Source organism: Heloderma suspectum, chromosome 1 (assembly GCF_057233095.1).
Source record: "Heloderma suspectum isolate Gila_16-S chromosome 1, 16-S_ref, whole genome shotgun sequence".
In the NCBI taxonomy this organism is placed as follows: domain Eukaryota; kingdom Metazoa; phylum Chordata; class Lepidosauria; order Squamata; family Helodermatidae; genus Heloderma; species Heloderma suspectum.
Genome location: NC_139458.1, coordinates 122749685 through 122775813, shown reverse-complemented (window position 1 = coordinate 122775813; position 26129 = coordinate 122749685). Strand labels below are relative to the sequence as shown.

The window sequence follows — 26129 nt, the reverse complement described above, 5'->3', positions numbered from 1 at the left end:
AAAATAACAGTGCAAAACCTTACTCTGTACTTAATATTTTATGTAGTCTGAATCTTGGCATTGTAGGGAGAATGGTAGCAGACTTGAGTGAATAGAGGACATGGCACAATCATCTGTTAATGAAGATAATCAGATTTTGTCTACATAGCGTGAGGAATGGTTTCCCAAGGCCTTCTTTTTAAGACTGAGTTGTTGTGCCTCTTTTGAGTGGCAGAATAAAGCTATGAAGACTGAACTTTCCCTCCTATTTATGGTTCTTGTTTGCCATTTCATAGTTTGCTTTGCACTGATCCATTTAATATAAAATGCAAACATAGGTTTGATTCTTTGCTGACATTTTCATCAGCAGTGAAACGGCCCATCATGATAAGGTCAGGGGCATGCTTTAGTATTACCAGTAATGGGAATTGTTAAGAGTATTTGGCAGTAACAGTGAAATCCTATACACGTCTACTTAAAAGTAAGCACTGTTATGTTCAGTAGGGCTTCCTCCCTGGTAAATGAGTATAGGATTGTAGCCTTAGTCATGTAAGAAGCTGGGATGCTATTTCAGCAAGTACCCCTCATTTTGCAAGGGTGGGATTGGGACTTTGGGAACCTTCATTTACAGCATAATCCTATATATGTCTACTCAGAAGTTCCATTGAGTTCAATGGAGCCTCTCCCAGGTAAGTATAATAAGGATTGCAGCCCTAAATGCCCATACAACCCACTAAATGTAATGGGCATTATTCTATTATATAAAATTTAAATCAATAAATGTCATGCATACAAGAACTCTGGGCCTCAGCAAGAAAGGACTTCATGTTATGCCCATAGCTTAGTTTCCATAATATGTTTACCATTTTTTCTGTTTACAGTGTTCACTTTTCTTGCTACGTTGCATTAATTGGTTGTCTTGCATGTGCTTTGATGGTCCTCATCTTTATTCCTGCCCAGACAAAGCCACAGCTGAAAGGAAACGCTGCACAGCAGAGTGAGTACTCACCATTTCTAACCTTTCAGGGGACCAAAGAGTTTAAAGTTGAACGACAGAACTGAAAGAGTTGTTTGCCAAATGTGAACAACCTTTACAGCACCAGCTATTCCAATGCTTCTTTCTTTTTCAATCTGATCCCATGCGCATGTAATAGAATGGGACATGCCTCTGGGCACCAATGCACCCCTTCACCTTTCTTAGTACCACCTTCTCAAAATAAATTAATACGTTTTCTTACCAGCAGTTGGGATTGCAGTGAAATAAGTTTCTGCTGGTGCTGAAAACTGTGGGTTCCTTGTTACCACTCACTTGCTTGACAGGCAGAGAGAGCCAGTGAGCAACCAGCCAGTGGCATCTGCTGCTCCTTCTTGTCTGGGCCAGAGTGAGAGGCTGGTGAACAAGCAGGTTGCAATGGTGATGAGGAGGAACAAATCCAGGCAGTTCTTGTCAGTGGGGCCCTGCTGGGCTATGGGCCTCGGAAGGTGCCCAACCATTTATTTTATTTATTAATTTAAAATTCTATACCACTTTTCATTTAAAAACAAATCCCAAAGTGGTTTACAATATAAAATCATAATAAAATACAATAAAACCAAACATTAAAGCAATAAACAATGATAAAAACAATAAAATCTCAATTACAATCATTAGGGATAGCTGACAGTACTAGTGGTCAGGAAAGTGCCTGGGCAAACAAGTGTGTCTTCTGCTGTCAGTGGAACCACTCTACACTAGGAGCCCGCCTGATCTTAATGGGGAGAGCATTCCACATGGTGGGTGCCACAACTGAGAAGGCCCTCCTCCACACTAGACCAGGTATGTTGAGCATGCCCTCCTCAGAATGTAAAGACCAGGGTGGCCTATATGGAAGACAGCTGTCTCTATCCTTGATGCTGGCCCTGGTACAATCCTTACATTACTGGTAGATGTATGCATGAGCGAAGTGCCTCCTGTGTACAACTTTTGCCCTGACTATATGTAGTAGGCACTTTGCTGATGTGCTGGTCAGTGCAGTAGCAAAAGCAAGCAAGGTGGTGATGGCAGCCATATTAAAAGTCACATTCATGTTGCACACTCTGTTACGGAGTACATAGGGTGCCTTTATAACAGGGGTGGGCAACCTGGGGCCCTCCAGATGTTATGGCCTACAACTTCCATCAGCCTAGCAAGCATAGCCAATGGTGAGGATTCATGGGAGTTGTAGGCCAAAATATGTGGGGGGCCACAAGTTGCCCAGCCCTGCTTTATAACATCACTGTAAACCTTTCACATATAGCAGGGATGGGGAACCTCGAGATGTTGTTGGACTTCAACTCCCAGCAGCCCCCTGCAGAGTTGCCAATGGTCAGGGTTGATTGGAGTTGTAGTCCAACAACACTTCGAGGGGCAAAAGGTTTATTACCCCTGATCTACTGCCATAGAGCTGAGGCTAATCAACCTCAGGTAGCTGTGTTGACCCATTGTAACAAAATCCACAGAGTGAGTAAAAATATACCTTTATGAGGACTAACCAGCACTCACAATGCTGAAGGCAAACTTTCAGGCTACGCTGAATTCTTCCTCAGGCTAACTATTCAAACAAGAAGTTTCTGACTGAGGCCAGGGTATTAAGACCTTTCCTGCCCCTTGTTTCAGCTTCAAGAAAGTAATGGATGAAGAACATCCAGACCTGGCTGGGTTAGAACAATGCCTTGTGTTAAGAACTCGGATTACTCAGAGCCATGCTGAGACAAAGAAGCAATGCAAGAGCTCCCTCTGAAAATATAAAAACCAGTCATTAATCATCTCTAGCCCACTAATGTCTTCTTTAAGTATCTCCCAGGCACTGAAACTGAGGAATCCACAGTCTGCTACTGCAAAACCCCAAGCAAAGCCTTGACCAAAGAAAATGTGTAAAAGGAGGGTTCAAGTTCTCACAGAAAATATGAGTGAAAAAAATAAAAATGCAGACTTGCTCATCCTAAGACAGCGGTGGCCAAATCCAAAGTAGGAGATAGTGTCAGTCCAGTGGATGCTACAGTACATAATCAACTCCCTCATCCCTTGGTGGGGTTTTTTAAAAACTCTAGTCTACTAAACAGGGGAGCAGGCAGCAGCGTAGCACTGGAGAAGCCAGCAGGAATGCAGCCCTGCTTGTATGCCTGCCACGTGGGTTCCTCTCCAGAAATCCCAGAAAATGCCAAAGCCTGTCCCACTTGCGATACCCATGCCATGGGCCAGCAATAAACCATGTCCTAAACTTAACAGCCACCCTCTTTGTTGTTATTCGAGATTTGGACATTTAAAAAAACACAACAGTTTGAAATCTGGCTTGTAGCTATGCATATAGCACAAAGGAGGGGACATAAATGAGGAAGAATGGAGGATAAAAATTCTCTCATGAAGTTATGTAAAGAGGAAGAGAGGGAGAGAGAGACACACACATTCCAGGGCTCACAGCTAACTGTTCAGTGTCAGTCATTCCCTCCTCCCTCCCCAAGAATTCACCCTCTCTGGAACTTAGAATGTTTGGAAACTAAAGCTGCAAGCATTCATGTATGGAGATGTAGGCCAGGGGTGGGGGATTTCAGAGTACAACTATATTTATGTATTCAAACATTTATATATACCCTGACTTTTCATTTGAAAAAAACGTTCAGGGCATCAGCATCAACAACAAAAATCAATCAAGGTTTGTTAATTATTATATTACATTTATTAAAAAGCTAATATTTCATAATTTACACATTTATTTTAACACATACTTTACCTAAGAGAACACAGAAGCACTTAGGAACAGGAGAGCCTTTTAGGCTGTAATCGTATCCCAACTTACCTGGGAGTAAGCCGTATCCAATGCATCAGGGCCAAACTTCATTTTATGCTTATTGTGTAGCATGTAAATCCCTCTCTTTTCTTAAATTAATTGCAGGCATGGGGGGATTAGGAGGGGGGTGGATTGAGGGGAAGAAGGGGGTGGAGTGCAGCACAGAAGAATCCCAGCTGCAAGCCACCAAAACCTGACTCCCCCTCCACAGCTATGTGCAATAGTTAAAAACACCCCCATTGTTTGAGGGTGCTTCCAGATGGAGGGCTCCTAGTGCTGCCAATGAGAAGGCATTGTGCAGGAATTACATCTTCTTTTCCTTAACAGATTTTCATAAGTAAGGAAAAAGATGGAAGAAATGGTGGGAAAACATGGAAGGGCTACAACTGGAAGATGACATCTGGAACACACACACACCCTAAAATTCCGTGAATGAGGCACAGCATGATAAAAAGCCTCATCTGGACGCAACCCGAGAAGACCTATGTAGGATTGTGCTGTTAGGCACTTCATTGTCTTGCATAGGTACCTTAGTGTAGATAAAGTTCTGGAGCACATTTCTCTTGTATATTCTGTATGCTCTTGCCTTTGTTTCAGAGGGACAGGGGAACTGAGCTGGAGAGAAGAGGGCAGAAAGCATCCCTACAGGAAAAGCTTTGTAGTCAGACTTTTGACCTTTTTTGCTTTTAGGTGCCACCTGAGTCCACAGAATTTACCCTACTATCTGTTTTTCTAGGCACATCCCAGTCCAGCAGTGTATTCAGCCTTAAAGAAATAATTCGCCTATTGAAACTTCCGGGAGTAATGGATCTTGTTTTAATCAAGGTGCTTTCTATACTTCCTACAGGTCAGCACTGTGACATTTTAAATGATAAGATCTTCGGTCAGATATGATTGTTTCTCATGGGTTCCCGGAGGTTCTTGTGGTTATGCCTCAGGAAGAAATGTATTTATTTAGCTGCAAATCATATAACCTTCATGTTGACACTCCAGTGCAGCTCACTGGGCCAGTTCGTACATGATAGCAGTCACCATGCAGACACTTTGGGAATGGCTGGGGCTACCACCAGAAAGACAGTTTGGGGGTTTTGAGCCTCCGCCGTCATGGGAATCCCAGCAACCATTAATAGATTTGCCTGCACATCTGGCACCTCCATGTGGATGCAGCACCAGCCCAGTCTCTATGCCATTAAGAGTTGTCATTAACACAACAAGAAAATACTTTGTTGTATACAACTGTTGATGGCGTAGGAGCCACATCTTTGTTTAATGCAACTGTTGATGGCATAGGAACCATTCATCTGATATTGAGTCTGGCTATTCTGTTTCCAGTCTCGTGACAGTATGGGAGGAGGGTGGGGGGTTCCGTGTATTTTGGCTCCCGTGGAGTTGAGTGTGAGTCTTTTAACTTACACCCCATATTTCACCAGTGAAATCTTATATCACTGTTGGGGTCCAGAGAAGGGTTTAATGGAGCTTAGGATTCAGGAACATGCAGCAGCATGTGTGTGTGTGGCGGGGGAAGGGGGTGGATTTTCAGTGGGAAAATAGCACATTTGCAGTCCTAGCCTAGATCAGGCTCCCATGGCTTCTTTTTTACTGAAGAAGACCTGGGGAATCCTAACCATGGAATTTAAACACACCATTAAAGTGATTTCTACTTTGACCCCCCTCCCCTCTTACCAGTGGAGGCCGGTGGCTCTGATGTCAGTGGGGTGGTGAATTCAGACTGGTCAATACCAGTCAGAACTCTAAAGCTGCTATCCAAGCACCTTGGATAGCTCCTTTAGAGTTCAGGCTGGTTCTGACTGAAACCTGGAGCAGATCCAACGCCCCACAGACATCAGAGCCACCAGCCTTCACTCCCCTTTACCTCTTCTTCAAGCTGCAATCCTTAACAGATTTACCAGGCAGTAAGCTCCCTTGACTGAATTCAGTGGGACTTACATACATCTGAGTAGGATGGTGCTGTCAAGCACTATACTTTTCCTGAATCTGCCTGTCCTCTGTGGAATTTCCACTGCAGGCGCTGATCCAGCCTGCTGAGATTGTAAGAACTAGGGGTGAAATTACAGCCTGAGGTGATGTGGCTGTGATGCACTCATTCATACCTCAGTGCTGGAGGGATAACCTTCAAAAAAATGTTCTCATGTATTTTCATGTCACTACTCCAGCCGTATCATTATTTTTAGTAATGGACACATCTGTGAGGCCCAAATTAGGGTGTTGCCTTTATTTATATTATAAGCAAGATTGCAATGTGCACATAGACACAGTCCTCTCATTTATGGCATCCTAGTCTAAACAAACTCATAGTAGGACACATGAATCTGCTGAACATGAAAGGTTGTAATCCTGTGCACAGTGACCTCAGTGGGACTCAGTTCAGAGTAAATGTGGATAGAGCACTACCAGCACATGAGGTATGTGGACCTCATCAGTGCCATATTTAAGAATAATCCAGTGTGGAAGTGCTGGCTTCTTATATCCACAGGTTAGGTGCCCAGGAAGATAAATGGTATTTATTTTTCTGCAGGTGAAAGGTACACAGAAAAATGCTGGGCTTAAAATGTATTTGGATGAAATAGAGCATGGGTAGGCAATATGGTGCCTCTTAGCACCAATGCACCCCCAGCACCTTTCTTGATGCCTGCCAAGGTGCCCTATCCCTTCCACCTTTTAAAAACAAATTAACACATTTTCTTACCAGCAGCTGGGATTGTTGTGAAATAGGTTCCTGCTGGTGCTAAAAACTGTGGGTGCAAAGGACTTGTTTAGTGTGTTTGGGCTCAGACCTCACCTCTGTCTTGTACTCAGTCTTTGGGGCAGATTACTTAACCTTTGCTATGCCTCCCATGGCAGCCATTTTGTGGTGATGCCCGGGATATTTTCTCAAATTGCCAAATGTGCCCACGGCCCAAAAAGGTTGCCTACCCCTGAAACAGAACAAGAAAAGTACATGCTGTTCACAATTTTACAAGTGCTTAAAAACATGTGTTCAGTGTATAGGTTTCAAAAGATCTCATTGTTTTTAAAATAAAATAAAATGCATTTAAAAGTAGGGATGGGCAAACAAGTGATGCTCACATTTGCCCAGATTCTCCAAACATCAACTTGAAGCTCGTCTCTCCTTGTTTACCACGTTGGTTTGTAACCTCTGTTGTTTTGTGCAAATGGGAATATTGCACAAAATGAATGGGGAAATGTGCAAAAATGCATCTTTTCCAAAAGTGCACACTTTTCCCCATAGGCTACAATGTGAAAATGCACAATTTTAAAAATGAGCACTTAAAAAAATGATTATTTTTAAAATGTGCATTTTTGGAATGCGAATGCGAATGTCCTTCTGCTCATGTCTGCATTCAGGGTTGCGCACACAGCATGTTCACATGATTTGTGATCATAAACAAAATTCTCGTACACCCCTATTTAAAAGGAAAGGGTATAGCTCAGCTGTAGAGCAGATGCTTTGTACGGATAAGCCCTAGGCTCAGTTCTTGGTATCTCTAGTTAGCCAGGCTGGGAAAGGCGTCTGCAAGAGAAGGGCTACCTGTCAGAGTCCATGGTAATGGAACAGAAGGATGATACATCTACCTGGGGGCAGCTCCTTATACCGGTTCTAATTATTGAATACGTCAGCCTATTTTATTATTGCATTTTCCTTTCATTCTGAAGACTGTGCTTATTCCTGAAGCTGAACGGTAGATTTTTTTCCCTTCATCGTGTGGGAAGTACACAACTTTACAAAATCTCTTGGAGATTGACACCATTGCACACTCCCACCATACGGAAACAGCACAACAGCACATGAAACCGTGCCAGAATCTGTGAACCAGGTGGAAAATACATCCATCACCTTTAGCGCCTTTGGAATGGACAAAGGTGCTAGAGGAAAGGCAAAAGAAAAGCGCAGCATGGATCAGCCTAGCATATCATATGCACAACACATCCACAGCTACCATCATGGTAACATCAAACGCTAATGTGGAATTTTTGTCTGTACATATTAGTAAGCTGTAGTGGAGAAAAGTGCTTTTCTTCAAATGGTATACATTTTGAAACGGCCTAGAATCCAGTCTTACTGGATCCACAGATTTTCCAGTGTAGTTGTCACAGCTCAGCTACCGTAAGGGTTACCCACTTTTTTCCTGTAAGGAGTCCTGTCCATTTAACAAAAAAATACGGTCTCTAGCTCTCCTAAAAGCAGTTGGCTTTTCTTACTCTTAGGTGTGTTCCTGATCATGTTTGCCATCATATCTATTGATTTCTTTGGTCTGGAAGCAGCACAGGCTGGATATCTGATGTCGTATTTTGGGATCCTTCAAATGGTAAGGAAATGGCTGGGCACAGACAGCTAGCATCTGTATTTTATTGTCTGGTATTTTATGGTTTAAATTGTTGTGAATCGCCCGGAGAGCTTTGCCTATTGGGTGGTATAAAAATGTAATAAATAAAAAATACATAAATAAAAATAGTATGATCTGTGTTCCTAAAGCGTTTTATGGAAACGCCAGCCATGCGTTCAGGTGTTTGTGATACCAGCATGAGAAAACATGTAATTTAAACAGTGCTTACTCTGTAGTACATGAAAAAGCCCTTACATGTGGTGCAGAGTGACCTTGCAATCTATCCTTCCTACCTCCACCACCTACCTTGACCAACTACATGGTTTATCACACCAGCTGATAGGCACCTGCCCCTTTTCCTGAAGCTCAAGGGGCCACATGTCAGACTCTGACCTCTGGTAATAATAGACTGGCCCATTTCTGAAGCAGCAGAAAAGAACCAATTAGGGTAAGAGCAACAAAGCACCAGGGGAAAGACCAGAGCTGAGTGGTAGAACACATGCTTTGCATGCCAAAGGAACCAGCTGTGATGGCATCTCCAGGCAGGGCTGGGAAGAACTCCTCTCTGAAACCCTGGGGAGCTGCTGCTAGTTAGTATTGACCACCCTTCCCGCAACCTGGTGACCTCCAGATATTTTGGACTACAACTCCCAGGATGCCTGACCATTGGTTGGGCCAATGGGAGTCGAAGTCCAAAGAATCTGGTTGGGGAAGACTGATGTAGACTAATGGTATACTAATGGTCTGAATTGATATCAGGCCACTTCCTATGTTCCAAGTCTGGAAACAGTTCTCCCAAATGACATTACCTTTCAGATTTCTAGGCTTTGGAGCAGGCAAAGGTCAACACAGCTGTTATGACAACTGAGCAGGAGGGTTCAGCAGGCTGGACATGACTGCCCTGATACCTAGGAAGGCAGGAGGATACATTGTGGAGTGTGACCAGCAGTTGTGCTCTCCTTTCCTCTGTTCCCATTGTCTGCATTTTGGCTGTGCCCATTAGTTCAGAAAGGAAGCCAGTGCAGGCCCAGCTGAAGACAAATCACAGTAGGGAGAGTCAGCAAGGCCAGGGGGGCACAGAACCAGCAGGCAGGCACTGGAGAAATGGTATGGTGGCAGTGCGGAATTGAGAAGTACCCACAGGGGTGTGCTGCCAAACAGGTTAAACTGCAACATGAATGGGGACTGGAGTCAGGCAGGATTGCTTGTTAATTTAATATTCTGCCAACTACACTGAGGGCTCTCGCAGCAGCGTGGAGGTAGAATGAAGCATGTAAAATTTTACCTATTAAAAAAAATTAAAAGCAATCATAAGCCACTAAAATGGGCAAATACAAATCAAACCAGCAGTCAGCAGAAACCCAACAGCTGAGACTCTGCACAGTAGAAATATTTTACAGGCTTTGTCTAGGATGGAAGGGAGTTAATGAATCTTCTGGAATGCCATATCAAGAGTGCCACTTGTAAGAAGACCTTAGTCCATCTAGCTTCTCATCCCATTCACTCGCTTTCTGAAGTGGTACAGCCATGACACAGGCTTACTTCCGCCTCAGTCAGAACTAGGCTTTGTTTTTAATTTGATGCGGAACTTGTCTGGAAGCTGAATTTACATGGATATCTGAGAATGGACAGACACAGGGTTGGATCCGGGATCTGCCTCGAGAGGCAGATCATGGAATGATCCCTAAACCTAACCCTTCCCCACACACACAGAGCTCACCCCATGCAGCAGGGTCTCCTCACTCTCTGTGTAGAATTTTCAGGGGGCTGGATGGGCTGCTTTGAGAAGGATGGGTGAGGAAGTCCATTTCTGCCAGTGCAGTTGATCCAACACAATGCAGGTATAAATCTGGATCCAACACAATGTCTTGAACAGGCGTGTTCGTACCGGTAAACAGCTGCCCTTCAGGGGCAGGGGGTCTATAAAACCAAGAAGGTCCAGATATTTGTCATGCCATCATGAAAGCACATGAAATTTCCACAGTGAGTTCTGCCTTCCTTGTGGGAGAAAAAAACCTTTCCTGTGGTGCAGGCCAACTCTGCCATTTCTGGAGCAGTAGAAAAGAGCTTTAAGGATGCAATCCTCTGCATGTTTAGACAGGAAAAAACCCTACAAATCTCAGCATGCCTCAGCCAGCAAGGCTGGCTAGGGAATGCTGGGAGTTGTTGGACTTTTTTCTCTCTAAACATGCATAGGATTGCACCCTAAATAGTCTAAGAGCAACAGACCACCTCTAAACTTATTCTCCCAACAGGCTACTGCCTTTCAGATTTTTAGGCATTGGATAAATGCATGCCATTAGAGCAGGCTTCCTTAACCCAGTGCCCTCCAGATGTGTTGCATCATCCCCACCCAACATCTGGAGGGCACCAGGTTATGGAAAGCTGTATTAGAGTAATATGTGATTCTATCTTACCTAGGATAGTTTTTCTCTGTCATGAGGAACACAGTCTGGCCAGATGGTTAGCCAGCATAAAGCTTGGCTTGATGACTGAGGTGATGTGAGGTGATATGAAAGCTCTACCTGTCCTGTCGTAATGGTGTCAATGCATCCATTTGAGGCAAATTATCATTGTAATCATGACAGCGATCATAAATGTCTTGATTGTATGACTGTACCGCCATAACAGCCAAGACACAACTTTCACCTCTGATGCACTGCTTTTCAAAGGTGTTGGCCCACACATTTAGCTACCAGCCATCTCCTGTAATCAAATGTCCTCAGCTCAAGTGATAGACATGGATGTGGCAAGCCCTTTTTGAATGGACTCGCCAGGTATGTTGTCTCCCGGGAGGACAACAATCTGTCCCCGGAGGACAGATTAGAGACGTGACTGAAAGGTTGCCTCCACTCATAAAGCCCACTGACAGGTATCCCTTTCTTCTCATCCATGTGGGAACAAATGATACCGCCAAGCAGAGCTACGAAGAGATCACGTCAGACTTTGAAGCTTTGGGAAGGAAACTCAAGAACTTTGGGGCCCAGATAGTTTTCTCATCCATCCTTCCAGTAGTTAGAAGAGGGATAGAAAGGGAACGAAAAATACTCCGGGTGAATGACTGGCTACGAAGGTGGTGCCGACGAGAGAGATTTGGATTCTGGGACCACGGGCTATACTTCCTGGAAGATGGGCTGTTGGCTAGGGATGGGTTGCACCTCACGGGAAGAATGTGTTTGGCCACAGCATGAAGAACTTCATCAGGAGGGCTTTAAACTGAATCCTACGGGGAAGGGAGATGTAATGTTGGGGGTAACGATGGACATAGGCGCATGCACTGCAATGGAGAGAACAGCTCTGATAGCACCCAATAATAGTCTTCAGACACATGTAGGAAGAAAGCCAGACTATGAAGCACATGGTCTTCGATGTCTATATACTAATGCCCAGAGTATGGGAAACAAATAGAACGAACTTGAACTCTTAATACAAGAGGGAAATTATGACCTGATAGATATAACTGAGACTAGGTGGGATGACTCTCATGACTGGAATACAGCAATTGAAGGATATAACTTGTTCAAAAAGAACAGGAGGAACAGAAAGGGAGGTGGGGTTGCACTGTATGTGAAAAATACATATTTCTGCACAGAAATACAGGAGGAGGAGCTTGGTAGCCCCATCGAGAGCATCTGGGTTGAAATAAATGGAGCAAAGAATAAAAGGAACCTGGTGGTCGGAGTCTACTACCGGCCACCCAATCAAGGAGAAGACAAGGATGAAACTTTTGAAAAGCAAATAGCCAATGTTTTAAGGAAGCATGATGTAGTAGTAATGGGGGACTTCAATTTCCCCGATATTTGTTGGGAGAGAAATTCTGCAAAACATGGCCCCTCCAGGAAATTCCTGACTTGTGTGGCGGATAACTTCCTCCTACAGAAAGTAGAGGAAGGAACTAGAGGATCGGCTATCCTTGACTTGATCCTAACCAACAGAGATGACTTAGTGGATAAAGTAGCAGTTACAGGAACTCTGGGGGAAAGCGACCATGTTATACTTGAGTTCTTGGTTCTAAGGGAAGCAAAATCCGAGTGTAGTCAAACGCGTACCCTGGATTTTAGGAAAGCTGATTTTCATAAACTCAGAACAATGATCAGTAAGGTCCCATGGCAAGCAATGCTAGCGAGAAAAGGAGTCCAAGATGGGTGGGAGCTTTTAAAAAAGGAAATTCTCAAGGCACAATCACAAGCAATTCCAACAAGAAGAAAAGGTGGAAGACAACAGAAGAAGCCAATGTGGCTTCACAATAAGCTTAGGGATGACCTGAAAACAAAAAAGGACACATATAGGAAGTGGAAAGAAGGCCAAGTAACAAAGGAAGAGTACAGGCAGATAGCACAGAATTGCAGGGATGGCGTCAGGAAGGCTAAAGCTGAGAATGAGCTGAGTTTAGCGAGGGATGTTAGAAACAACAAAAAGGCTTTCTTCAGCTACGTGCATAGTAAAAGGCAAAGGAAAGAAATGGTGGTTCAGCTATTAAATAAGGATGGCAAAACGATAACAGATGACAAAGAAAAGGCAGAGGTGCTCAATTCCTACTTTGGCTCAGTCTTCTCCCAAAAGAGGGTCTATGACCCCCCTGGCAAAGGCGAAGTACAGGCTGAAGGGGCAGGATTGCAGCTTGAGATCGATAGGCATATGGTCAAGGAACACCTAATTACTTTGAATGAGTTCAAATCTCCAGGGCCAGATGAACTGCATCCTAGAGGAATAAAGGAACTGGCAGAAGAACTCTCAGAACCGCTGTCTATTCTCTTTGAGAAATCATGGAGGACGGGGGAAGTGCCAGATGACTGGAGGAGGGCTAACGTTGTCCCTATCTTCAAAAAGGGTAAAAAGGAGGAACCTGGGAACTACAGACCAGTCAGTCTGACATCAATCCCTGGGAAAATTCTGGAGCAGATCATAAAGCAATCCATCTGGAAGCACCTTGACAACAATGCCGTGATTACTCGAAGCCAACATGGATTTGTCAAAAACAAGTCCTGCCAGACAAATCTGATCTCATTTTTTGATCAAGTCACCTCCCTTGTAGACCGTGGGAATGCTGTAGACATCATATACCTCGACTTCAGCAAAGCTTTCGACAAAGTGCCCCATGATATCCTGATGAGCAAACTAGCTCAAAGTGGGCTAGATGAAACAACGATCCGGTGGATCCACAGCTGGCTACAGAATCGGACTCAAAGAGTGCTTATCAATGGGACCTTCTCAAACTGGGGAGAGGTAACGAGTGGGGTACCGCAGGGCTCAGTCCTGGGCCCAGTGCTCTTCAACGTTTTTATTAATGACTTGGAGGAGGAGGTGCAGGGAATGCTGATCAAATTTGCAGATGACACAAAATTGGGCGGAATAGCTAATACTTTGGAAGACAGAAACAAAATTCAAAGTGATCTGGATAGACTGGAGCGCTGGGCAGAAAACAACAGAATGACATTTAATAGGGACAAATGCCAAGTTCTGCACCTAGGAAAAAGAAACCAAATGCACAGTTACAAGATGGGGGATACGTGGCTCAACCACACTACAAGCGAGAAGGATCTTGGAATTGTTGTCGATCACAAGCTGAATATGAGCCAACAATGTGATGTGGCTGCAAAAAAGGCCAATGCTCTTTTGGGCTGCATTCATAGAAGCATCGCTTCCAAATCCCGGGAAGTACTAGTTCCCCTCTACTCAGCACTGGTTAGGCCTCATCTGGAGTACTGTGTCCAGTTCTGGGCACCACACTTTAAGAAGGATGCAGACAAACAGGAGAGGGTTCAGAGGAGGGCAACAAAGATGATCAGGGGACTGGAAACAAAGCCCTATGAAGAGAGACTGAAAGAACTGGGCATGTTTAGCCTTGAGAAGAGAAGACTGAGGGGAGATATGATAGCACTCTTCAAGTACTTGAAAGGTTGTCACAGAGAAGAAGGCCAGGATCTCTTCTTGATCATCCCAGAGTGCAGGACACGGAATAATGGGCTCAAGTGACAGGAAGCCAGATTCTGGCTGAACATCAGGAAAAACTTCCTGACTGTAAGAGCAATACGACAATGGAACCAATTACCTGGGGAGGTGGTGGGCTCTCCCACACTGGAGGCCTTCAAGACGAGGCTGGACAGCCATTTGTCAGGGATGCTCTGACTTGGATTCCTGCATTGATCAGGGGGTTGGACTCGATGGCCTTGTAGGCCCCTTCCAGCCCTACTATTCTATGATTCTATGATTACCCCTCAGGATCACTCGTGAGGAAGAGAAGGGATGTGCTCCCATCCATCCATTGTGTCTGTGCCAATTTGGCTGCATCACCATCCACACATTGCACAATCGGGGCTCTAAATCATGCTGGGAAGCTTTCACCCATAGAGCAGTCTCCCTGCTTCAGAAGGCAGTGCAGGGAGGAGCTGGCAAAGATACGATGGCAGGAGCTGGCCAGTGAGTGCAGATGTCATGGGTGGTTGCTTCTCAAAGAGAAAAGGTCAACAGTCCTGTTGGTCTTTGGACATCCCTACAATATAGCTCTTGAATCCCAGCCCATGTCTGTTAAATTTGTATAATTATTATTTTTTAAAGACTGGGATATTAGACTGTTTAATCACAAGACTTTTAATTTTAGTTTGCTATACACAGGGCTTAACAACAACAAAAAAGGGCTTAAGGTTTGTCAGGTCAGCCTTCAGGCTAAGTGTGTATGTGAAACAGTCCCAAGATATCTGATGCAGACTATAATCATAGTAATTTCTTGGTTCCACTGAATTTAATTCCTATCTTTTTGAATGCTATCTTTTTTTTTTTTATCACATAGCTCCATTTTGCTTCCACTACATTGTACTGAAAATTATCATATTTAAATATTGTGGAGACTAAAATGTCGTTGAATTTCACCCATCTGTAATTGGATGAGTACTAATTAATAGATGTACATTGAGAGACACACACACACTTTACTATATAAATTCTTAGTACAAGGATTATGAAGTTTTCAGTGGCCCACATCTATCTGAACCTTATGTGTAGCGCTGAAGCCTTTTATTTTGTAGTCCAGCAAATGTCTCTTTTATTTGCTTTGTTTAGATTTAAAGACTTGGGCTTCGTAGGAGAAACCTCCTCCCCCCCTCCCTGAAATATGCAACCCTGTGAACAGTTTAATTTTTAAGCACTAGAAAAGAAAGGTGGCTGATTTTAATCACTGACACGAAGAAGACAAATCTATCAGTGTCCTGTTTGCTTTAAATCTCCCTCCCTCACTCTGTCTGTACATTCGGAACAGAATAGCCTGGTTATAGGAAAACTCAAACAGACACACACCCGTTGTGCTTCAGAGACAATGAGGCATCTGCTGCAGTGGGAAGAGAACACCATTTGTTTGTATGTACTCATAGCACACATTCCACATTAAGAACAAGATTGGGAGGGGTACAGATCTGGTTTTATGTGCCTTTGGAAGAAAGTTCCCCACCCCAAAAGTCTTTAAAATATCAGAGGATCTTTTTGCCTTCCTAAAAATGTCATTCTCTACAGCTTTTAACCATTTCTTCTAATTTCTTCTTCCTTTCTATAGATGCACCTTGCCTCCTCACCGTAGTACCTTTCCCCCCTTCATTTTGTGGCCATGAGAAGCTTACTTGCTTGTTTAAAGCACTGAACTTGTTCTCAAGCTTTGAGTTTTTCTGAGTGCCTCCTTCAGACTGGGTTAAGGTTAACCATTTCTTAAAGGAAGGAAGGAACTGTTGACTATGTCCATCAAGATATAACACCCATACAGCTACACATACTGCAGAACTGATGTGGTTTTAGGGATTATTGTCGTGGGGTGATCTGTTCAGGAACCACTTTGAAAATAGATTAAGAGCTGAAGAGCTGCCACTGTTTTCCAGAAACAGTTGCATGTAACAAACGTAACTTTCACATCATTTCCCTGGCCATGGTGAATTCCAAGAGAGAGATGATGAACATACTGCACTGATTCTACAATTTGTTTTTATGTCAAAACTATTAGTCATTTCGGGGGGCGGGGGGGACTTGAGCTAGCTATTGAAATCCTAGCCAAACTTCTTTCAACATCCTACCTTGTCTCCATTTCTTTAATATGTCCCTCCAGATGTTTCAAACATAGCTCTGCAACTGTGAGGGCTAGAAACTTAATTTCTTTTTTTCTTTTTTTTTAAAGGATGCTAGGATTCTTTGTGCAAATGAATTTCACAAAAGTGGTCTGAGGTCTGCATGTTGCCCACGCTTAGTGAATAATTTTCCTCTGTGTCCATGCAGATCTAACAAATGTACAGTCTACTTGCATCTGTGTAGAATAATATCTAACAAATGCACAGCCTATTTGACTGGCCAGCAGCATGGACCTATCATCTGTCACTCACTTATCTAGACTCCACCCAATTTCAATTATTCACTGGCACAAAGTGTCCAAGCATTTATTTGTTTTTTTTGTGTTTTTTTTTTTAAATAAGTTTGTAGCCCTTACAGTTGCAGAGTTATGTATGAAAAATGTGTTGGACATATGATGGGACATTTATGCCAGCTGTTGTTGTTTTTATCGAGTCCAATACTTTACTGTAACTGTCTTTAAGCTGTTTGCATTTTGCATTGTACCCGGTGTCACCAGTTGTTTTGTGTGACTAGTTGCCCAAGATTATAGCTGGATCAGGGCCTTTTTAGCAGACAGGATTTTTGCTTTAATCTATTATGTTCGATCTGTAGAACTCCTTGACCTTTATTCTCGGCAGGTCAGTGTTATCTTAGTGTGGGTATTTGGCAAGGCTTGTGTGGGGCTTGAGCATAAAGTAAAACAAATTATGAATAGGTGAAAGGAGTCAAGATCTAGCCACATGAATAAGATTAAAGAAATAAAGTAAGAGGGTTGTGGAACACAGTATCTTTCTTTAAAAGGTTAATTTAAAAAAAAAGTTCTAATTTGGAGCTCAAGCAATCATGACATTCAGAATATGGAACATGATCCAAGTTGCAATTTGCTCAAGGATTACAATTAAATGACAGCAGCGTAGGCAGTCTGATGGAAGGAATCCAGCAGCTGAGTCTAATAAGGAAATTGTTCAGCCATCATAATGTGTAATTATTTGTGGTTGTGCCAGAATACATCCAGGAGGAAGTTCCTTATAGGAAAAGAAGACTAGGTTATAAAATAGGATTTAAGAAGAGACCCAGCTTCCAGGCAAATGGATCAGCCATATGATTAACTGTGTATTTAAAAAGCACATTTCAGATCAATGAATGATGATCTACTCAAGGCCAAATATGATGTTAAATGTTAATTTTTTCCATTTAAGATGTGGGTTTATAAAAATGCAAATACAATCAGGTGTGGGGGGTGATCATTATTAGCATTGCAGCAAGCATGGAGCCTTGCTACAATTCAGAAGAAAATTCTACCCCTGCAGGTGCTATTTGCATCGAGGGAAAGTTCCCCCATAAGTGCAATGGGAACTTTCCCCCAATGCAAATAGCACCTTTGGGGGAGAAATTCTCCTCTGGACTGCAGCAGGGAAAGAATGGGTTAAATTCCCCCTCCACATCTGCTGCAGTTGTGCAGCACACACTGATTCTCTTTGCATTTTTTTTTAATCCATCACTTAAATGCAAAAATGCATTTAACATCTCATCTAGTTCGGCCCTTAGACGAGGCTATTATATATGCATGACATCAAAAACACCCTAGTCACCAGCTGAAGAGGGACTTTGCCTTCTGAGGGATCCATTCCCTCCAGCTACTAAGGAATGAAACACAATTCGGCTTCAATTAACTTTTTTTTACTTAGTGCACCACCCAACATTAATCTACAGCTTGGCTACTATAAAGACGGTTTTTACTTCTGCTCCCAGCCTATGCAGGAACTTGTGTGTTTTGCCTAGAGTAAGAGGAAGATCTGAGTTACAGCTGGCTTTTATGTTTTAAGAAATGCCGGGTCATCCATTACCTCTTTGTCCCAGGATGCTAGGTGTAATCTGATCTCTGCAACACCTGCCAGTGACTAATTCATTCAGTCTGCAGTTTCCATTTTCAGGCTGAATCTGATCTGCACACCTCATAGCCACAATATCTGGCCTAATTTTTTTACTCTTCTGTCCTTCCTCCTTCTCCTGTTTTTTTATCAACTAGCCTGATGAAGAGTTCTGTAGAACTCAAAGGTTTGCACTATCTGTGACATTTTGACTGGTCCTAGTAAAGTTATAGCCCAGCTGTGGATCTTGACATTTTTACTCATGAACCATCATGGCGATCTTGCTTTTTTATGTACCTAAGTTACATGTGTTCTCTGGATAGTCACTTGGATGTGTGCTGTATTCAACATATATGCCCCGCTGTAGATAATGATGTTCGCTAGCAGTCATATGGAAACCTAGGTCAAATAATCCAATCTAGAGACTTTTCAGCTTTGCACCATCAGTTTCTTATGCCATAAATTGTGATTTGTCTGATTTGTCTGCACAACTTCCCTCAGGGATGAACATGAATATTGATGAATGGATATTGAGGATATATCTGCACTAAAACCTTACATGTGATTTACACAAGCCTGGCATCACCAGGAAACTGCCAAGGCCCCACACCTCAATAGGACCCACCTCCAACATCTATCCTGGGGACCCCTTTTTTAAAAATGTCTGGTACTCAGAACTGAGCAAGTGGGCAGCCACCATTTTGATTTCTCACAATGCTCTCAAAGTAGCATCTCCCAGGTAAATTAAAATGGCCGCTCAGAGGAGCACCACAGACTGGTAACCCCATGGGGGGTGAGGCAAGTGGCACTGCAATAAGAAGGGGTCCACTAGAGGGCCCTACACTGACGGCCCCCTTAAACCTGGAGCCGGCCCTGGTTTTATATCAGATTGACTGGCATGCCTTCCCCAAGCAATCCTGGGAACTGAAGATCAATGAGTGTGCTGAGCATTCAGTGTTAGTCAAAGATTGCCTAGTCCTAGTGAAATCTCTAGCATTCTTGGGATGTCCTCTTAAACCAGTATATGTCTGCAGCGTAGATACTGCCTGAATTTCCTGCCCATTTATTTATTATTTGTTGATTGCATTTTTACCCCACCTCTCCCTAAAAATGCTCAAGGTGCTGCCCATGGCAATGCTTTGTACCTTAGGAAAATTCAGGACTTCTCCAAGATAGCCCACATTAACTGCTGCTGTAATTACTGTGTATGGCCATTGCACACTTATGGGCTATTGCTTTCTCCCCACCAAAATGGTTATGCCATGTCAACACAGGAATAATCCTCTATCCATATATTTTTAAATAAATGTATACATGAATAGGTGAACAGCAGAAAGGATAGACATGTCCCACAGTGCCCCACTGTTTAAAATGGTTAATCTTTTTCAAAAGATTTGGGGGGCAGTGAGCCCCCTCTCACCTGTGCTGAAAGGCATGTTTAGCCAGCCTTTTTGAAAAGTAAGGGGACAAAAATTAGGATGGTTATTCCCCTCTCCTCCTGCACCTGGATGCAATTAAGCATTTATTTTAAATCCACCACTAGGTGAAATGAAAGCTGACATTTTGGCCCTGAGGCTTAATTAAATATGAGCCCGTTCTCTGTTTTCTTGCCATATAGACATTGCTTCCAGCAAAGCATCTGTAGGGAACAAGCTATTACTCAATGGTTCTAAGAGGAAGAGAGGTGCTTGAGGTGGTCTCTGATGCGCATGTGCAGTCCCCTAACTTGTTGGTGTTGGGGGACTTCAATGTACATTCAGAGGCTATCCTCGTGGGGGCACCCCGGGACTTCATGGAGAACATGGCTTCCTGGGAGCTGCACCCTATTCCAACTGGGCCCACCCATGTAACTGGTCATGTGTAAGACGTGTTTGTTTCTGGAGAGGCAGGAAGTGATCTGGGAATCGGGGGTATATCCACCAACCCACTGTCATGGTCAGATCACTACTTGGTGGGGTTGGACTTCTTGGTTCTACAACCCCTCTGCAGGGGTGGAGGACGCAATAAGATGGTCTGCCCCAGGCGTCGTCTGGATCCAAATGGATTCCTGACTGCCCTAGGGGATTCTTTGGAGCACACAAACGTCCGTTTGATTGAGACCCTGGTGGATGGCTGAAATGCTGCACTCACTAAAGCATTAGACCGGGTGGCTCTGAAACACCCTCTCCCCATGAACAGAGCTCAGACTGCACCATGGTTCACCCCATGGTTGTGAACTCTGAAGCAGGAGGTGAGACCACTAGAGCGCCAGTGGCGGAAATCTCGCTCCGAAGACAATCGAACACGGGTTAGAGCTGTAGCTTCAGCCTACCACGTGGTGATGAGAACAGCACAAAAAAATGTTTACGCTGCCTCTATCACATGCACAGAGTGCTGTCCCAGGAGGCTGTTCCAAGTGGTCCAGAACCTCATTGGTCCAGTTGTTCTGGAACCAATGGAGCATTCTAAGGCCTCCTGTGATGAGTTTGCAAAGCACTTTGCAGATAAAATCAACCGGATCAGGAGTGCTGTTCCATGTGCTGTGGATACAGTTAGTGAGCAAGGGGAGGCCAGTGGCAGACCAGTTTTGTGGGCTCGGTTCCAGATTCTTCCTTTTGATGAAGTGGACAAGGTGATTTCATCTTTAAAGCCAACCACCTGCTTACTCGATCCTTGCCCATCTTGGCTCATTATGAGCTGCAGGGAGAGACTCAGAGAGGGGACCAAGGTGGTGGTGAATGCTTCCCTCAGGGATGCCATCACCCTCAAGGAGGCGGTGATAAGACCACTGTTAAAGAAGAACTCCTTGGATCCCTAAGACATGAACAACGTTTGCCTGGTCTCGAATCTGCTGTTTGGAGGCAAGGTGATTGAGTGGGTGGTGGCGTTACAGTTACAGGCATGCTTGGAAGAAGCCAATTATCTAGATCCATTTCAGTTGGGCTTCAGGCATGGGACAGAAATGGCCGTGGTCACCCTGGTGGACGATGAGGAGGGCTGTGGATAGGGGCGAATGCTCCTTCCTTCCTCGATCTCTCAGCAGCTTTTGATACCATTGACCATGGTATCCTCCTGAACCGTCTGGAGGGGCTGGGCATAGGGGACACTGTATTACAGTGGTTCTGTTCCTTCCTCTCTGGCAGGTACCAGAGGGTAGCTCTGGGAGAGGAGACTTCAGACCCTTGGCTGCCCACTTGCAGGGTGCCACAGGATTCTATTCTCTCCCTGATGTTATTTAACATCTATGTGAAGCCACTGGGGGCTATCAACAGGTTTGGGGTGCTGTGCCACCAATATGCGGATGACAAGCAACTCTACCTCTCATTTAAATCCTCACCAAGGGTGGCTGTAGAAACCCTGTCCAAGTGTCTGGAGTTGGTGAGTGGCTGGATGGGAAGGAATAAGCTGAAACTGAACCCTGACAAAACTGAAGTACTTTTGGTAGGAGACAAGGGGAGGTTTGGGGATGCTGACCCGGTATTGAATGGGGTGTGGCTTCCCCTGAAGGACCAGATCTGCAGCCTGGGGGTCATTTTAGACTCCCAACTGTCCATGGAGGCTCAGGTGTCAGCCGTGAGCTGCGCGGCACTGTACTAACTCCATCTGATACGGCAGCTGCACCCCTACCTCCCTAACCATCTGCTCCCATCAGTAGTTCATGCCCTGGTCTCCTCTCGCCTAGACTACTGTAATGCACTCTATGTGGGGTTACCCTTGAAGACGGTTCGGAAGTTGCAGCCGGTGCAGAACGTGGCGGCCCACCTGATTAAAGATCACATCGCTCCAGTGCTGAAGGAGTTGCACTGGTTACCAGTTGTTTTCTGGTCCCAATTCAAAGTATTGGTATTGACCTTTTAAACCCTATACCATTCTGGCCCAGTCTATCTTAAGGAGCACCTCCAGCAACACCAAGGTCGCTCAACGAGATCAGCCTCGGGAGGACTTCTGTCTGTCCCATCAGCCAGGACAGCTAGGCTGGTGAGAATGAGGGAGAGGGCCTTCTCTGTGGTGGCCCCCACTTTGTAGAATTCCCTCCCTAGTGACCATGCCCCTGTTTGATGAGCTTCTGCCAGGCTTTGAAAACCTGGCTGTTCAGGTGGGCATTTGGGGTGGGTTAGGGTTTTTTTTTTAGAGCAATGTTGTTTTGTTTAGTTGACTATGTTGTATTTTGTTTTGTTATTTGTATTGTACACCGCCTAGAGTGGCTGGCTAGCCGGCCAGATGGGCAGCCAATAATGGATGGATGGATGGTTGGATGGATAGATGGATGGATGGATGGATGTACTGAGTGTACAGTCTCAGTCAGCCTCCCTTCTTTTTCATCCAAGCATCAAACTTTTTCATCTGGTCCCAGGCATGGTCTGAAGGCACATGAGACAGCTACCTTGTTGAAGCCACCATCATGGCTTCCGCAGCCATGATGGTGGCTTCAACAAGGACCGCCAGGGAACCACATGTAGCCACCTTGAGTTCCACAATGGAAGAAAGGTAGGATATAAATGAAATAAATAATGATAATAATAAACTTAATTATAAGTTGAAGGAGCAAATCCACCAAGCATCGTGTCTGCTGCACAGCCTCCCTGCCTTTCAGGGAATTCTGTACCCTGATGTTTTACCTGCAATCATGTGCAAGTCTGCCTAAAGAAACAATCATACATCTGGGTCACTGCTCTTATAAGCACATGGAGCTGTTTGCAGTTAAAGTCACCATTGTAATGATGTGACTTAACCAGTCCAATGTTCAGCTGCCCATTCAAATCTCTTCCTTGTCTTTTAACACAAGGTACTAGTTTCAATAGCTAGTTAGTATTTACTTAGGGCAGTATTCAGCTGCATCACTCCACTAGCATAAATGATGATGCGCTAACAGAAAGTAGGTTCCGAACTATGCCCAAGAAAAGAATTCACTGAAAGTTGTTTGTGCAAGCGCGGTTGCACAACCAGTTGTGCATTACATTTGCACAACTAGTTGTGAAACGTTGCACATTACACTTGCACAACTGCTTGTGCAAGTGTAATGCACAGCCGCTTGTACAACAGAAAGCTTCAGCAGAGCTTTGCTAGCGCTATATGAGTTTGTGGAATGACACTGTTGGATACTGCTCATAGCAGGACAACGCAGTACCATAAGCATACCTTGAGATATCTGACATGGGAGAAGGCATTTCCCCTTGAATCTTAGATGTTTTGAGGCCAGTGCTAGTTATGCAAAAGTACAAGAAATGTGTTCTGGACATGCTCAGTCGCACTTTATTGTTACCTGACATGTTCCAGGTAGGGTGACCACTTATAAATCAGCAAAAAAAAGAGGAAATGCACCACCAAAGAAGAGGACAAAAGAGGGTAGTGATTTGCATAAAATGTGCATAGGCTAATATATATATATATATATATATGTATGTATGTATGTATGTATGTAAATTTAGACATTATTATTATAATTTAAATAGAAATGCAGTACATCTCATCATAGTGTGGAAGACTGTGACCAGGTGGCCTGTGTGCCTGCATGTTCAGCCTGCTGTCTAGGTACTAACTCTTGACAGGCGACAGTTCTTATGGTTCTTTATGTTTAAAGTAGAATTGGACAGGACAGCCCTTCACATAGAGGATGGCCTTTCACACAGAGGATAGTCCTCTGGCAGCCCTTCAAATAAAGGACTCTCCACTGTAAAAGAGGACACCTGGCCACCTTAGTTCCAAGGCTGAGTTGGGACACCGAATAAAGGTTTACAGGATGAGCCTGGTGAGTCTGGGCTCAAGCTTGGTAGGTACCTTGAATAAAACCCATCTAAGGGTGGACTGAGAAAACAATTTGCTCTTTGGTGGCTCGTTATAAGGTCCCCATAGGACAGCTGCAAGTGTGTGGCGCCAATCAGTAATGTCTGACTATGTGGGGAAGCTTGTTCCTCTATATTGTCATTTACTCATGAACATGCAAGCCAGCTCCAGACACTCTTGGATGAGACTAGGGATGGTGTGGGCACCTGATTCCATCCGGGAATCTGGCGGAACCCCCCCTGCCCACACCCCCGTGCCCCACTCGCTGAGCCCCTGGCCCCGCTTGCCCCCTGCCTGTGCTTGGCAAGGGGCCCGCACTCACCCCAGCAGCCTCGTCGAGCTTCGTGGTCACCATTTTTTGAAAAATAAAATGGCGATTGCAAAAACTGCACATACTTGCATACATGCAAGAATGCGCATCATTGACATTTTGCTAAAATGCGCATTTTGCATGTGCGCAAATATGCACATTCACAAAAATGTGCATTTTCATGCATACGCAAATATGCCCATTTTTGCTATCGCCATTTTATTTTTCAAAAATGGTGACTGTGGAGCTCGACGAGGCTGCTGGGGTGAGTTGCCTAGCACAGGAGGGGCTCAAGCGCAGTCTGGGGATCAGTGAGTGAGGACAGGGGCTGAGTGGGCACCCGGAGAATCCAGACGGGTGAGTTTGCACATCCATAGATGAGATCAATTATCTGGATCCATTTCAGTCAGGGTTCAGGCCAAGTTTTGGCATGGGAACAGCCTTGGTTGTCCTGTATGTTGACCTATGCCAGGAAAAAGACAGGGGGAGTGTGACCCTGTTGATTCTCCTTGATCTCTTGGTGGCTTTCGATACCATCGACCATGGTATCCTTCTGGAATGACTATCTGAGTGTGGAGTGGGAGGTACTGCATTGCAATGGTTTCACTCCTACTTAGAGGGTTGGCTCCAGAAGGTGATGTTTGGGGAATATTGCTTGGCACCCTGGACTCCCCAGTATGCAGTTCTGCAGGGATCAGTTCTGTCCCCCATGCTGTTCAACATCTACATGAAACCGTTGAGTGCAGTCATCCAGAGTTTTGTAGTGTGTTGTCATCAGTATGCTGATGACATGCAGCTCTCCTTCTCATCTTCATTGGGTGAGGCTGTGGATGTGCCAGATCAAAGCATGGCTGCGATGATGGACTGGATGTGGGTTAATAAACTGAAGCTCAGTTCTGAAGACTGAGATGCCAGTAGTGGGTGGTCCTTCTGACCAGATAGAGGATGCTCAACCTCTTCTGGATGGGGTTGCACTCCCCCTGAAGAAGCAGGTTCGTAGCTTGGGGATTCTTCTGGAACCATCTTTGTCACTTGGGGCTCAGATGGCCTCAGCGGCACGGAGTGCCTTCTACCAACTTCAGTTGGTGGCCCAACTATGCCCCTTTCTGGACAGGGATAACCTGGCTTCAGTTGTCATTGCTCTGGTAACCTCCAAGTTAGAGTACTGCAATGTGCTCTGTGTGGGGCTACCTTTGAAGATGGTTCAAAAGCTGCAGGTCATGCAAAATGTGGTGGCCAAATTGATAATAGGGACTAGAAGGTCCAGACATATAATCCCGACTCTGGTCTACCTGCACTGGCTGCCTATATGCTTCCGAGCTCAAATCAAGGTGCTAGTTTTAACTATAAAGCCCTACATGGCTCGGGACCACAATAACTGACAGAGTGCCTCTCCCACCATGAACCTATTCATACTCTACACTCAGCATCTAAGGTTGTTCTCTGGGTGCCTCCTCCAAGGAAGAATTCATGGTCACAAAGGCAAAGACTTGTTATCTACTGCTCCAGAGGGCAAGACTAGATGTAATGAGCTTATCTTACAGGAGGGGAGAGTTCACTTGAACACTAGGAGAAATACGGATAGTAAGAATAATTTGACAATGGAACCAACTATCTGAGGAGGGTTGCGTGGTGGGCTCTTCCTCACTGAAGATCTTCAAGTGGAGGCTGGACAGCCAACTGTTGGGGATGCTCTAGCTCTGAATTTCCTGCATTAAGCAGAGGGTTGGACTAGACAGCCTCTGAGGCCCCCTCCAACTCTAGGATCCTGTGAAACGCTGTAAATGAGCAAGAAAATTATGTCTGAGTTCTTGTGACAAAAACATTGCCCTTTGTCAGCAAATGACTGTGGTGGATGTGAAATGGATATTGATTGGTTTTGCTTCATTTTCTGATTGCAGAGTTTCAACATCCTAAAAATCATCAGTCAAATTGGACTGAATGGTTATTTTTGCTCTTTCCATGATCT

General features: G+C 44.5%; 1 protein-coding gene across 5 annotated transcripts in view; it reads left to right on the top strand.

Annotated features, from left to right (window-relative positions):
• Window positions 1–26129, top strand: part of SLC67A1 (solute carrier family 67 member 1) — a 103548-nt gene that overhangs the window by 46908 nt on the left and 30511 nt on the right. For all 5 annotated transcript variants that reach the window (XM_084855648.1, XM_084855656.1, XM_084855649.1 and 2 more), the window contains 3 exons: window positions 861–976; window positions 4522–4632; window positions 8013–8113. In XM_084855648.1, coding sequence (XP_084711774.1) covers window positions 861–976; window positions 4522–4632; window positions 8013–8113 — 328 coding nt within the window. The remainder of the gene's footprint in view (window positions 1–860; window positions 977–4521; window positions 4633–8012; window positions 8114–26129) is intronic.